This window comes from Neovison vison, chromosome 3, assembly GCF_020171115.1.
Source record: "Neovison vison isolate M4711 chromosome 3, ASM_NN_V1, whole genome shotgun sequence".
NCBI lineage: Eukaryota > Metazoa > Chordata > Mammalia > Carnivora > Mustelidae > Neogale > Neogale vison.
In genome coordinates, this window is record NC_058093.1 from 46,960,063 (window position 1) to 46,974,042 (window position 13,980).

General features: G+C 58.8%; 1 protein-coding gene across 1 annotated transcript in view; it reads left to right on the forward strand.

Annotated features, from left to right (window-relative positions):
* The first annotated feature begins 4,595 nt into the window (after positions 1 to 4,595).
* Positions 4,596 to 13,980, forward strand: part of CROCC2 (ciliary rootlet coiled-coil, rootletin family member 2) — a 62,554-nt gene continuing 53,169 nt past the window's right edge. Inside the window, exons 1-2 of the mRNA XM_044244360.1 lie at positions 4,596 to 4,676; positions 13,484 to 13,634. Coding sequence (XP_044100295.1) covers positions 4,596 to 4,676; positions 13,484 to 13,634 — 232 coding nt within the window. The remainder of the gene's footprint in view (positions 4,677 to 13,483; positions 13,635 to 13,980) is intronic.

Sequence of the window (13,980 nt, forward strand, 5' to 3'; positions counted from 1 at the left end):
GCTGGGCCCAGGGAGACGAGGCAGGAGCCGGCAAACTAGAAACCACAGCGGGAGAGAGAAACAAGCTCCTCACAGCCATCCCCAGGCCGCGGTCTGACCAACCGGCCAGCCCAAGCTGCTGGAGCATTTGTGTGCTGGACATCAGGGGCAAGGAGCAAACCCACAGAGTGGGAAGGAGGGCTCAGAGAAGGCCGGGCCCCACGCTTCCGCACAGGACCCTCGCTTGGCAGGGGAACAGTCCAGGCAGGAGGGACAATCCCAAAGTGGTGGTGGGGGCTTACAGGGAAGGGAGCCAGGCCCTAGGAGGAGGGGTCCCCAGCCCCCAATTGGATGACAGCCCGCACCCCCGCCCAGGCTTCCTTCAGGGATTTCTCACGTGGTGAGAGCGAGGAAATGGCTCTGGCCCTCGGCTTCTGCAGGGCTCCCATGCAGCTACATCCCTGTCACTGGGCGCCACAGCCCAATCGTCTGAGCACCAGCAGCCTGTGGGCTTATGCTGCCCCTCAGTTTCTGGTGATTTCTTGAAGGGATCTTCTGCAGAGTCACCAGCCATGAAAGGCACAGAGCACAGGACTTAAATCACCGCTCCTCGTCCCCCCGATCCCAGGGGCCATCCTCTGACCCCCCGCCCATCACTGCCCATCACCTCCCCTCGTCCCCTAGGTCCCATGGGCTGTCATCCATCCTGACCCCCCGGCCAATCATTGCCCAGGAGCCCCGGGGGTCTGCTTCTTTGAAGGTGGCCTCTCCCACCAGCCCCAGAGCGGTCTGCCCTCCCCTGGTCTGGGGAGGACACGGGGGCTGTACCACCTGCCCGGGAGCCTGGGGCTGGGAGCTGGCTACCCGGCCAACTGCCTCCTCTCACAGAGACCAGCACAGGGGTGCCCAGCTCTGGCATAAAGCCCATCACACCCTTCTACCTGCACCACACCATCAAGCAAGGGACACGTGGGACTGCACACAGGAGGTGACAGCCCACAGGGCAGCTGACAGGGGTGCTGGCCCAGGAGGGACGGAGGGCACTGAAGAGGCGCTGGGGAGGGAATAGGTAGACCTTCCTGTGGAAGGTGCATGTGTGCTGGTGGCTGGGGTGTGAGGGTTCATCTGTCTGCTGTAGGCTGCTGTCCGGCTCTTTGTGGACACTCGGGGCCCCCCAAGGAGAAGCAGGTGTGGGCCAGCACCGTCACCCAGGAGGTGGCCATCCTCAGCCAGTGGCAGAGGCAACAGGTAACAGAGCTAAGCCATGAGGCTTTGCAAGGCAGGAAGGAGGCTGGGGCGGCCATAGCCCAAGAAGGGGGCTGGCAGAAGCTGTGGGGAGAGGGGTTCCGAGGGTCTCAAATCCAACCACTCAGTTACATAGCTGCTACCTCTGTCCCCTGGTTCAGGGGTACAGACACACTGACAGTGACCAGTAGCCTGGGGCACTCCCCCCACGGGCAGAAGTCTGGAGCTCTGGGCGGTGCCCGAGCCCGAGCATCCAGAAGGAGTCTATATTTAACGTAAGTGCAGAGTATGCAGCCTGCTTCCTGTCCAGCACCTGCAAGGGACACACCCGATGGAGGCTGTGACCCTGGGTCAGTTGAACCACAGCTGCTGGCAAGAGTCACTCCTCTCCTGAGTGATCACCCACCGTCCCAATGGACTGTCACTGAGGAGAGCTGGCTCTCAGGGAGGGGGGAGGCGGGCAGGTCCTCAGGGGACAGAGTCACTGGAGAGCAGACTAACACCTGGACAGATCCTGGAACCAGTTAGGGTGGCCCGGCTGCCAGGAGGCCCTGCGGGGCTAGGACAGAGGCAGGCCGTTCCTCTCCTCCGGGGTTGCCCTGCGTGTGACCCACCTTCAGAGGACACATCAGGGCAACGTGTCCCATCCACGGCAGGCCCGGCCACACCCATCGCTGTCACACCTGTCAGAGCGAATATAAGAGATGTGACCGAGGATTGGCCTTCACACCAGGAAGCCAGCACTTTGGTGCGAGTTTTGAGGTCCCTTCCCCTCTTGGAGAGGGTCTGAATCAGATGTGGCAAATTCTGGTGCTCCCAGGGCCGGCAGCAGACAGAAAAAGTTGAGGCCATTGTCTTGCTCTGGGTCAGGACCAGTTGTGGTCTTTCCTGAGCCCTGCCCCTGCCCATCCCACAGAGGTGCTAACCTGCATGCTAAGGACCTCTATCACACCCTCCATCCACTCCAGAACATTCCCCAGGAGCCATGCCTGGGCCCAGGGCTGCCTGGTCCTGAAGGTTCTCCTTCTCGTCCATTGACAGCCCAGGACCAGGAGCCACAAGCATGGACACCAAGCAGTGAGGCCACGGAGCCTGTGGAAGCCCCGAGGGACTGGGCATCTCCCTAGAGGAAAGGGTACAGAATGTGGGTGAAGGCTGACCTGTGCCAGGCTTCTCTGTGTGGCCCGAGGGTTTAAGGGGGAGAATAAGCCGAGGTGAATGTTGGGTTGGGGAGTAGGGGCAAGAGGCACGACAGGCTGTCCCTCCAACCACAGAGCCGCAACTCTCCTGGTTTCCTGAGAGAGGTGGCGGATAATGACGCCAGCCTCCACAGCCCCCTCGTGCCACCACCACACGGATGTCCCACACGGAGCTCCCCGGGTGGGAAGACTCACTTTACCCTCTATGCCCGCAGAGCCCACCTCGTCGGGGTCAGAGGAGGCCCAGCCCCTGAGCAATGTTGCCGCTCCCTTTGCCTCCCTGAGAACACCTGCCTCACATCTCTCCGAAACCCCTGGGCTCAGATTCTGGGGGGAGGGTGCTATAGGCAGCCTAGGGTGCTGCAAGGTACCTAAGCTACAGCATAGGTCCCCTGGGCTCTGAGTCTGGATCTCGGCTTTTACCTTCAGAAGCTGAAGGTTATGCTTGTCCAGAGGGGCCTGGGACAAAAGGACTGGCTAGGGCCCGTCCACTTGCCTATCCAATGAGCCCCATGCCAGCCCCGCAGGCCCAGTGGGACTACGTCCAGCTAGGGAGCCTGGCCTGTGCCTGCGTGAGGCACTCCGGTGGCTGTCCTTCCGGGGGGCAGCCAGCAGAGGCCCTGAGGATTCTGGAACAAAGATCCCGTGCTTCTCAAGGACAGCTTCCTTTAAGCACAGGTGACCCGCTCTTGGATTTCCATCTTGAGGAGACAGACTGGTCCCTCGAAGTCCCTCAGCAGCCCTCCCACCGAGCATCCCCCTTCACCGCCAGGTCCCTTCTGGCCTTGCCCAGGCAGACTGACTCCCATCTTCTTGAGTGGCCTCAGAGGAACCCAGGCTCTGGGGGTCCCCAGGACATCCCCAGAGTCCCACACTGGTCTTCTCTCATTCGAGAGGCAGTCATTCCCGGCTGCTGGGCCCATCTCCAGCAGCTGTCCCTATTCAAGAGGGACTCTGCTGGGAGAGACCCAGCTTGGAATGAGGCATGGGGAGGGGACACCGGTCTGCCTTGATCCCCAGTGCCAGACTCAGTCCAGAGGCCCCAGGAGGCCCAGGCTGGGAGGGACACAGGTCTGTGCCTGTCCCTCACTTGCTCCTGGGCCCGGATCCCATCACCCCAGTGGGTGAGCTCTGGGTATCCCTGCTGGTCCTTTATGTGGCTCTGGAAAATTTTCAGTGACAGGGGCACAACGAGTGCGGCACAAGTCACCCGTGGAGTAGATTACCCAGAGACCGAGCTCCAGAGGGAAGCATCCAAGTGCAAGGTTAGGATGATTGGGGTCTCCTTTGGTCCTCGGGCAGGTGGTTTCTCCTCTCCAGGCCTCAGTCTACCCATCTGCTGGACACATTCCCACTATTGACCGGAAAGTTCTTTTCTAGATGTTAGAAAAGAAAGCCATAGGGGCTCCTGGGTGGCTCAGTCGTTAAGCATCTGCCTTTGGCTCAGGTCATGATCTCAGGGTCCTAGGATCAAGCCTCACATTGGGCTCCCTGCCTAATGGGAACCTGCTCCTCCCTCTCTGGCTCCCCCTGTTTATGTTCACTCTCTCTCTCTCTCTGTGTCAAATAAATAAATAAATAAAATCTTAGAAAGAAAGGAAGGAAGGAAGGGAAAGAGAAAGAAAGAAAGAAAGAAAGAAAGAAAGAAAGAAAGAAAGAAAGAAAGACATAGCTTCTGATTTTCCCTTAGGAGAAAGCTGATGTGTGGCCCCAAGCACACAATTCCTCCCAGGGAGAATGCCCCTGGAAGGCCGGGAGCCCTTCCCCACAAGGGCGGGGGAGGGGGAGGCCTGGGGGAGAGCCAGCCCCTTCTGGCTGTGGTCTTTCAGGTGAACAGCTTCACCCAGGGCGTCTCCGGTGTCCAGGAGACCGCTTGCAGACAACAGCGTTCCTTAGTCCCCATGGCAACAGGGCCTGCACTCCTGTTTCCAGGGAAACTCAATCCTCGGCGTCGTGGTTGCCCTAGCAACGCCTCTGGCTTAGTTGGCTGCTTGGTTGCCAGCCCAGAGGGGGCAGCTGGACACCCAGACCGACCAACCGGAGGAGCCAGGTGCTGCACAGGTGTGGGGCTGGGTGCACTGGGGCAGGTCCCAGCCTGGCCAGGGCACCAGGAGGACACTCACCAGGCAGCCAAGCCCCGGCTCTCTCCCGAGTCCTGTGCTCCCATCCGAGATGAGCTCTGCCTCCAGCGAGCCTGGCCACGGGGATGCCACTGCAGAGCGGTCTCCGCTGGGGCTGGACACCGTGATCCAGGTCAGTGGGGCACCCGCCCTCTAGCACCCTCCTGGGTGTAGTCTCCAAGGGCACCTTGGGAGGGTGCACAGAGAAGCCACACCTCCCCAGTTCCAAGGGGCCCTCAAGCACTCACGTGGTCAGCACGAGCATGCACACTCGCGTGTGCACGCACACATACACCAGGGCAGCCTCAGCTCAGGAGAGGGGCCTGGGGAGAGAGTGGTCTGGGCGTGGGGAGACCTGAGTCGAGCACCTGGCCTCCCTGTTCATGCCTGCATGAGCACAGGCCACCGGCTCCCTTCTCGAGCCTCAGGGTCACAGCCTGCACACTGTGGGTGGGGAGTGACGGACTACCCTTCCACACCAGGGGTCGCACATGCTGGGATCTCATTCCCTGCTTTCTTCCTGGCAGAGTGTGGGAGCCACAATTGCTGGGCAGATAGGGTTCATCCCAGGATCTATTCTGTGACTTCCAGAACTTTCCCATGTGCATAACAGCAACAACAGTGGGGACCGCGAACTCTCCCTCTGCCCCTTTCTCCTTCGTTCCCCTACTTCCCAGAGTCAATCCAGTGCCCAGCACCACCATCCCCACTCCTCAGCTGCCCCCCACTGCCATCACCTGGCTCTGGCCACCTGGGCCAGGCTGTCCCCACCCTGACTGACCCCTTGGGGATGCCAGTGAACCCTCGGTGCCCTGGCTGACTCAGTCATTAATTAACCCGGTTCTTAGAATCTCAGAGTGTGCTGTAGGAGGTTGACGTGGGGTTGACGTGGTCAGAGAAGAGTGATTGCCCATGGTTGGTGCCACGTGATTACATAACACGGTGCAACCACATGCACATGCACATGCACATGCACACCCCCGTGCACACACACATGGTACCCACATAGGGTACAACATGAAGGGACAGGATCCTTGAGTTGGGCGATACAGCAACACAAAACGAGGGCCGGGCCTGGTGACCTTGTCTGGCTCCCAAGAGTCTCAATTCTCTGGCTGGAGAGAAGGACAGGCAGAGGGAGGTCAGGCTTGCACATCACAGTTTCCAGACTCTTTCAGTCAGGCATCAAACCCTCCCATCAGCTGTCAGGGGGAAGGAGTCTATCATCCCCTCTGGATTCCAGGAAAAACGTAGGCTTGAGGGTCGAAGCACGTTGCTATGGTTACCGGGGTCTGAGGGAGAAACTCAGGCTGGAGCCATTGTCTGGCATTGGGCGCAGGTGCCTGGCGGACAAGACTGTCCCACAAGTCCCCACTAACTGTGGGAAACTGTCACCTGGAAGTCACAAGGAGTCGTACCCGAGGTCCACACCGCCCACCCAGCCAAACCTGTTATTTGCATCGTGGTGATGGAGATCCGGGTGCCGACACCCCAGGGGGTGAACAGGCAGGCTGGCGCCAAGAGATGCTCAGATAGGCCTGTCCAGACGGGGAGGCAGGCCCACGGGGCTCCTCCAGCCCCGCCAGCTGCAAATGGGGAAACTGAGGGGCCTGGGAAGGGGCGGTTTGTGGATGGGGGCCTCGCAGGGGAATGGGCCTGAAAGTACCCCGGCGCCTAGAGAAGCGCCCCTTGCAGCCTGGGCCAGGCGCTCTGGGGCCTCCTCCTCAGAGCTGGGTTCTTGGGGGCATCCAGGCCCAGAGCAGAGAGACGGGAGAGCCCGGGCAGGATTGCCAACACCAGAGGGCTCTGGATTCTGGGTTCAGTCCCTTTAAGAGCTACCGAAACAGATGTTCTTTCTTTTGGGTATAGGTTCTGATTAATGATAATTTCCTGGGAATTTGTCCACAATATCTGAATTTCCAGACTTACTGACAGAAGTTATTTCCAGTATGTTCTTGTTGTTGTGATGACTGAGGACCTGAAGCAGGTGGCCACCGGCCCCTGGAACTGAGGAGCTAGAGAGCCGGGGCTTCCCATGTGACATTCAGGGGACCCGGGACAGGCCAAGAGGGGTCGGTCACCCTGAGCGATACCACGTATCCTTTTCTGATTTCAGCCATTGGTTGATCCTCTTTCCAGTATTTTTGCCTTCTGGTCCATTAATGTACAGACTTATTATCCTTTGCTTTTCAGTTCTTTGGGATTGTTGTTCATCTGACTTTTTGAGATGCGTGCTTATCTCATTAATTTGCAGGTGTCTTTAAAAAAAAGATTTTTTTAACGGTGCGCCTGGGTGGCTCAGTCGGTTAAGTGTCTGACTGTTGGTTTCAGCTTGGGTCATGATCCTGCGGTTGTGGGATCGGGGCTGGCATTGGGTTCTGTGCTCAGTGTAGACTCTGCTTAAGAATCTCTCTCCTTCTTCCGGTCTCACTCCCTCCGTCTCTCTCTCCGCACACGTGCGCGTGCATGCTCTCTCTCTTTCTCTCTCTCAGGTAAATAAATAAATAAAATCTTAAAAAAAGGTTTTTTAACTTCTTAAAATAGTATGGTAAATATAGATGTATCTAGGCATAGAATTTACCATTTTCACCATTTTTTTAAGTGTGCGGTTCAGCGGCATTGAGCCCATTCACACATGTGCAGCCATCACTGCCAGCATCTCCAGAACTTTCTCACCTTCTCAAACGTAAACTCTGTCCCCATGAAACACAGACTCCCCACCCCCACCTCAGCCTCTGGCACCCGCCTTCTGCTCGCTGCCTCCATAAATTTGGCTCCTCTCAGGACTTTGGAGGTGGGGTCAGACACTAACTCTCCTTCTGTGCCTGATCCATTTCACTCCGCGCAGTGTCCCCCAGGGCAGGGGGGGAATCCATGCACTTGCCGTGGTCACAGCGTCCTTCCTTTGCAAGCCTGGATTGTGCTCCACTGTGCGGCTGGACCAATTTTTATGTCTCCGCTCACTTGTTCACAGACGGCTGGGTTGTGTGAATACAGGGCTGGATCGTTGATGTGCAAATCTCCCTCCCTTCCAGTCCCGCCTTCACTCCTTTTGGGATACACCCAGAAATGGGGTTGCTGGGCCCCCCAGTAACTCCTGGTTTAATGTGAGGAACCCACCCCCACTGTTTACCACAGCAACTGTATCATTTCCCACTATCTTTTTTTTTTTTTAAGGTCTGCTTTTCTTTCTAAACAACGCATTTGCTACCTTCCATACATTTTGTCATAATAATTTTTGTCATTATCCAGTTCAAACTGTTTCCTAATTTCCATTTGATTTTATCCATGGGTTCTCTAGAGGTATAAACACCCTGATTTTCAAACACGTGGGGGTTTTCATATTGTTTTTTTAACACCTCGTTTGACTACACTGTGCTCAGAGGTTTTGTTTGGAACATCTTGGCGAGGACAAGCCTACTGGCATCCAAGAGGGGAGAGCAGGGAGGTGAGTGGATGTACGGAGCTGACCTCAGGGAGGAGCTCCATGCTGGAAATAGACATTTGGGGTTGTCAGCAAGTGAGTAGCCGGGTGTGTGTGTACATAGAAAGAGGAGCTGGAGCACTCTCCACTCAAAGATGGGGAAGGCAAGAAGGAACCAGCCAAGGAGACCAAGACCAATGTCGTGAGAACAGCTGGGAGCGGTGGTGTCAGGAAGACAGTGTTTCAGGGAGGAGGTGGGACCCACCTGCTGCTAACAGATCAAGGAAGTGGAGACCACAGACCAGTGGGATTAGCGGCATGTAGATCACAGGTGACCCTGACTGCAAGGTCCCCTCATGGGGCATGTAGGAGCAACACTTTTTTTTTTTTAAGAGTGGTATTAATTAGAACAGTTTGAGTCTATAAGAAAGGTCTGAAAGAGAGAGAAAAATCACTGATGCATAAGGAGAAGGCAGGCTTGCTGGAGCCATGTGTTAAGAGCATGACAGAAGATGAGGTGGGATGGGACAGGATGGGGTGGGATGGAAGCTGAGGGGGCCCACGCATGGGACAGGAGCTGGGATGGCTTGAAAGCATCACAGTGTGGCAAACCCCCATTAGTCACTTGCCAAGGGCCATGGTCTGTCCTCCTTCCAAGCCAACCAGGGACCGAGGCGCCGGCCCATCTTGAATCTTCCGTCCATTTGCCCTGATGCAGCCAAAGTCACAGCAGACCTGGTTAGATCAACCAGCTATGCTGATCAGATGGGCCACATCCCCATCCTTGTTCAGACACACTGCCCTTCCTGCTGCCACCCAGGGTCCAAGGGGACTGTGGTGGCACAGCCACCAAGGCGGCAGGCATTCAAGCTTTCCACAGTGTCCTCTGCGCCCTCTTCCCCCAGGCCCCACACAGACTTTGAGAACCCTCCCCACTGCCTTTGCTTCCACTCTTCCCTCTAACTGGACACCTGATCTGTGTCCCCACTAGCTGTTGGACAGCTCGCCTGCCACTTCCTCTAGTAGGTCTGTGTGGGCACTGCAAACACAGGAGCAAACAAGACCAACAGGGCCCTTGCCCTTCCAAGAGTTCCTTAATATAAATTGTTCGTAATTGGTGATTTGCTCCTTAGGCTGGGTTTTCCGCCCTTCACATGGTGACCTGTGCCAAGCGTTGATCATGCTGTGGACACAGATAAATGACAAGTTGTCCCCCTCTCCCCCAGATGCCTGTTCAGTGTCTGGCCCGCATCTCCCATTTATTATGAGTTGAGGACCAAACAGCCCCCCATAAAAGCATGGCCCTGCTCCTGGGGCGATACCCAGTGCCCCAGAGGGCTCCACAAATGCGTAGAAATCTACACTGGCCAGTGCTGAGACACAGCAGTCAGTGGCCAGGTGCTACCCCAGACACAGAGAAGCTCTTTTTCCTCAGGAAACGGAACCTGGCAGGCATTCACCCCAGCTAGGGCCCTCTCTGCCGCAGGCCAAGCCACGGAAAGATGGCAAGCAGATGTCCGGTCGCTGGCCTTGGCTGCAGGCCCTGTCCTCGGATATGTTCTCCCAGCTGTGCCCGCTCCTGGCGAGGGCCAAAGCCTGCTGCCAAGGGATGCGGAAAGGCCTGTGGCGCCCACAGGTGTGGGAGGGCTGGAGCGGGCAAACAGGGAGGAGAACGGGGCGGGGGCCTCGAGAGCCCATCTGCCTGGGCTCAGAGCCGTGCCACACTGGGGAGGACACCTGAGGCCAGCATGCTTGCTGAGACCCAGTCTCCAGCCACCAGGAAGGTGCCAGGACCAACACAGGTGGCTCAGTCCTAACTGCCTTTTGTGAGTACATGACCTTGGGGGAGCCCCCTCACCCATAAAGTAGACAAGAGTGGGTGTGACAATGTTCGCTAAGAAATCCTCAGTGGTGAGTGCCCTGCCTCACTCCACTCATAAGGGCTCCCGACCTGACCTTCACTTCTGGCTTCTCAGCGGAGCCAGTGAGCCCTGCACCCTTGCACATCCCCCTGCCGCAGCCTCCTAGCTCAAGGGCTGGACAGGCGCAGCCTCTTGCAGTGCCGCTAGCGGCCACACGGCGGCACTGTGGGAGCTCGGCCGCCTGGCCCTGGCAGCGGCGGGCGGGTCCACGCGAAGAGCCGCCCAGGACAGCCCCTGGAGTCTCACTCCCTCCCTCGGTCTGATGCTGCCTTAGGACGCTGCAGCCTTAACCTGGCTGAGCTGGGATCGTCCTCAGGACGCTGTCTCCCAGGGTGATTTTAATGAGAGGTTCTGGTGCCCCTCCCTAACCTCCCCTGGGGTGGTTCACTCTGAGGCACCCAAAGATCCCCCTCAGTCGGGTACAGGGAGTCTCACCTTCTCCATCTTGAAGATGCCAGGCTCCTCTTGTGAACCCATCCTTCTCTCCGCCTGGGTTATAGGCTGTCTGTGTCCCCGTGTCCCTAGCAGCCTGGACGTCCAGAGGGGCCACTCAGGGACTTACTGATGCTGCCCCAGCAAGAGGAAGTAGTGACATTGCACTTCGTGATTTCCATTCCTGACCTACAAGGTCACCTGCCCTCTGGAGAGGCCTCCTGTCCCGCAGACTCCACACCGCACTCTCCACAGAGCTGCAGCACCCCCAGGCCCCAGGGCTCCCATTTCACAAAGGAGGAGCTGAGGCAGAAGACACACCCAGGGTCACAGCTTTCGCTGGCTGTGGTAGGGCAGGATTCTCATGGGGAATCCTACTCTGATCCAGGTGGGAGATAGATAGGGGAGCCCAGGTTCCTACGCATGCAGGCTATCCCCTGCACACAGCTGCAGTGGAGAGCGGTGACCGTGACCAAGGCGTGCCTGGCCCCCTAGGCGGGGATCTGCTTCCATGGACAGGGCCACACAGGGGCTGGGAGCTCGCCTTTAGTGCAAGTTGAGCTGAGGAGGACGCTGGGAGCAGGAGGAAGGGTAATGGCTGGGTTCAACTATGAGTCTGAGGTCTTTGGGGAAACCGATGTCCAGCCCTCCGACGGGCTGAGAGTACGGGACGGGGCGGGGAGTGGGGTAGCCCGAAGTCTCCCTGTGCACTGCCGGGACACGCTGACGCCCAGTCACCGGAGCCAAGCCACAAATAGCCAGCTGGGGAGGAGGGTCCCGGGGCGGAGTGAGCAGCCTCTCTGGGCCAGACTCAAGGATGCCCGGAACAGGCAGAGAGCAGCGAGGTCCTGCCCCCAAGTCCGTGAGGCCCCGCGATCCGCCCCGGATGGAGACCAGGCGTCTCTCCTGGCCCCGCCCCCTCCTGGCTCTTCCCTTTCCCCTCCCGGACCCGCCCCTTCCCGATCCTCCCCCAGCCCGGCCGCCCTCCCCTCCTGCCCCTCCCTCTCCCCGTTCCGGGCCTGCCCCTTCCCCGCCCTCAACACCCCACGGTCCCTCCCCTCCGCGCGCCCCCCGCCGCGCCCCCTCGGCTCCAGCTGGGCCACGGCCCATCGCAGGCACCCGGCCACAGCTGGAACCCATTACGCCCCCAGCGCCTCTTGGGACGTCTCGGCTAATAAGTGACCCTCTGTAAATGTTAGGAATGAGTCAAGTTTATGCGGCGCTGCTGCCTTCCCGTTAGCGGGTGGCGCCTCGGATGCCCGAGGGAGCGGGGAGGGTGGGGGAGGGCGAAGGGGCAGAGCCGTTCGGGCCTCGGAGGGAGAGCTTCCTGGAGTTCATTGTTCCTGCAGCGGGGCCGCTACCCCGCTGAGCCTCAGTTTCCCCCGAGTGCAAATACAGGGTTCAGGGCAGACAAAGGCTGAGCCCCTTCAGCCGCCTTGCCTCCCAGGAAGACATTAGAGGCGGTTGATGGTCTTGGCACCCGTACCTTGCTTGGCCCAGAAAGGGTAGCAGGCACATCCTCCCAGACCCCCAAGGCAAGCTGCTCACCTCCCACCCCGGGGTAATATTGAAGGGGGTCATCTGGGGGAGATGTGGGGGGATGGCGCCTTCCCAAGGCCCCCTGCTGAGTCAAACTCAAACATCCTCCTGCAAAGCAAAGCTCCAGCCTGAAGAAGGGCTGGGTCCCAGGTGGGCCAAGACTAGGGTTCTCTCTCCAGGGGGAGGGCAGTGGAAGTCAGTCAGTGGTATTTGCTCAGTGATGGTCCTGGAACTGGGCTGCTGTTGGGCATCAGAACGGGGCCCTACCAAGTGTCATGCAGGAGCCCAGGTCTGGGGGTGACTCTTGGCAGTCTGGTCCAAGTGGAACATGCCTTGTGTCCGGGGAGAATTGGAGGCATGTGGGCAGAAATACCAGGGCAAGGGAGTGGGCAGAACAAGGGTAGGCCCAGGAAGCCCTCCACCCCAACCAGCCAGGGGCTGAGGGACAGAGCCAGGTGAAGGGGTCTGAACCTGGAGAAGGTCTTCAGAGAGAGCTAGGAGGAAATCAGAGGAGGGAGGGGACCGGCAGTAGGAGGTCACTCCTTGGGACCCCGGGCTGGGAGGGAGATCTGGAGAGTCACAGGGTGGGCGAGCAGGCTCTGAGGGACCACAAGGAGAGGGATCCTGAAAGCTAGAGGAGGGGTGAGTTTGAGCACATCTGGGACTGGGTAGGGGGTGACAGGAGGAGCCCGGTTTACAGCCCTGGAGAGTCACTGGGAGCAGACATCTGTCTCTAGGATCCCCTGGGAAGACTTACATGTCCAGAGAGGGTGCAGGCCCCTGGATGTCCTTCCCAGGGCCAGTGCCGCAGTTAGACCCGGCAAGAAGGGCCTGTCCAGCCCCCGGTTTGGAGGGCAACGCCCATGGCCCTCCCCCAGCTCTGCTCACCTAATGATGCAGAGAATCCCCAGGGCCAAAGCAATGCACCAGCAGAGCCCAGGGTCCCTCAGCCCCAGCCTCTGGGTATCCAGGACCCTGGGATTTCCTGCCTGCTTCCAGGCCTCCTGAGACCTCTCCCACAGCAGGTCAGCTACTCTGGACAGGCCAGGAAGGAAGGCTGTCATCACTCTCCTCCCACAGCCCCTCCCTTGGTTCCTGTCCTGCTCTCTCCCAGGGCCTCCTCGTGCCCTTCCTGGTGGGCAGGGAGATGGGTGGGTGGGTCTAGGTTCTTACAAGTTGCCAGTCCCTCTCAGAAACCCCCACAGCCAAAGTGGTGAGACTGTGTGCCGCAGGGGGGTGCCAGATCAGGTCCCATAACCAAAGCAAGGGCAACTGCCTCCCAGTTTCTCTGGAGGGGCCCAGTATGAACACTCAGCCCAGCCCCCAAGGGATGGAGCAGGACCAGAGGGCAGGGCACTCGTGAGCAGCTAGGCTAGGTGTCCTCCTGGCTCCCAGGGCTCAGGACACATCCCAGGCAGGCAGGGTACTGTCCCACCCTGCAGGTAGAGAAACCAAGGCATGTACTCTGGGAGATAGCCTCAGGCAGTCCTTTCCAGGGCACTGCTGCTAGGGGCCGGGGAGCCCTGCGGTGGCCCCACTAACCCCAGTGAACTTGTGGGAAGGTATTTGGCAGCTGTCCAGGAGGCTGCCAGCCTCCAGTGTGTCTGCATGGCTGTTTTTCAGAAGCTGGAGGACACTGTCTTGAGTCCCATGGCCACCAGAGAAGCCCGGACACTGACCGTTCGTGGGGCAGGCTGGAGGGCTTTGCCCACGCCTCTGCCCGCCCGAATCCGTGAGATCGTGGCTGGCAGCCTGGGGGACGAACCACATCAAGGTGATGGACGGTGGTAGGGGTGACGACGGAGGTGAGGGTGGGGACCAGGGGAGCCACAGGGCCATCAGCTTCCTTACCTGCCCCGTAGTGTCCGCCTCGGCTGGCCCCTCCAGGCCTGTCATCTTGCGGTGTGATGGGGCACAGAACCACACCCTCCCACAGGGGTCACCACAGGGGTCCTATGTCAAGACCCACAGGGTGTTTACCACAAAGCCACAAGGACTCTCCAGCGGTGCATTTCTGTTTGTGACACATTTGTGACCAGCCATCTGGATTTCATCGTATTTGTTTCATTAGATGAGTGAAAATCCTGAAGGTCAAAACCCAGGAAGCACAGACACTGAGC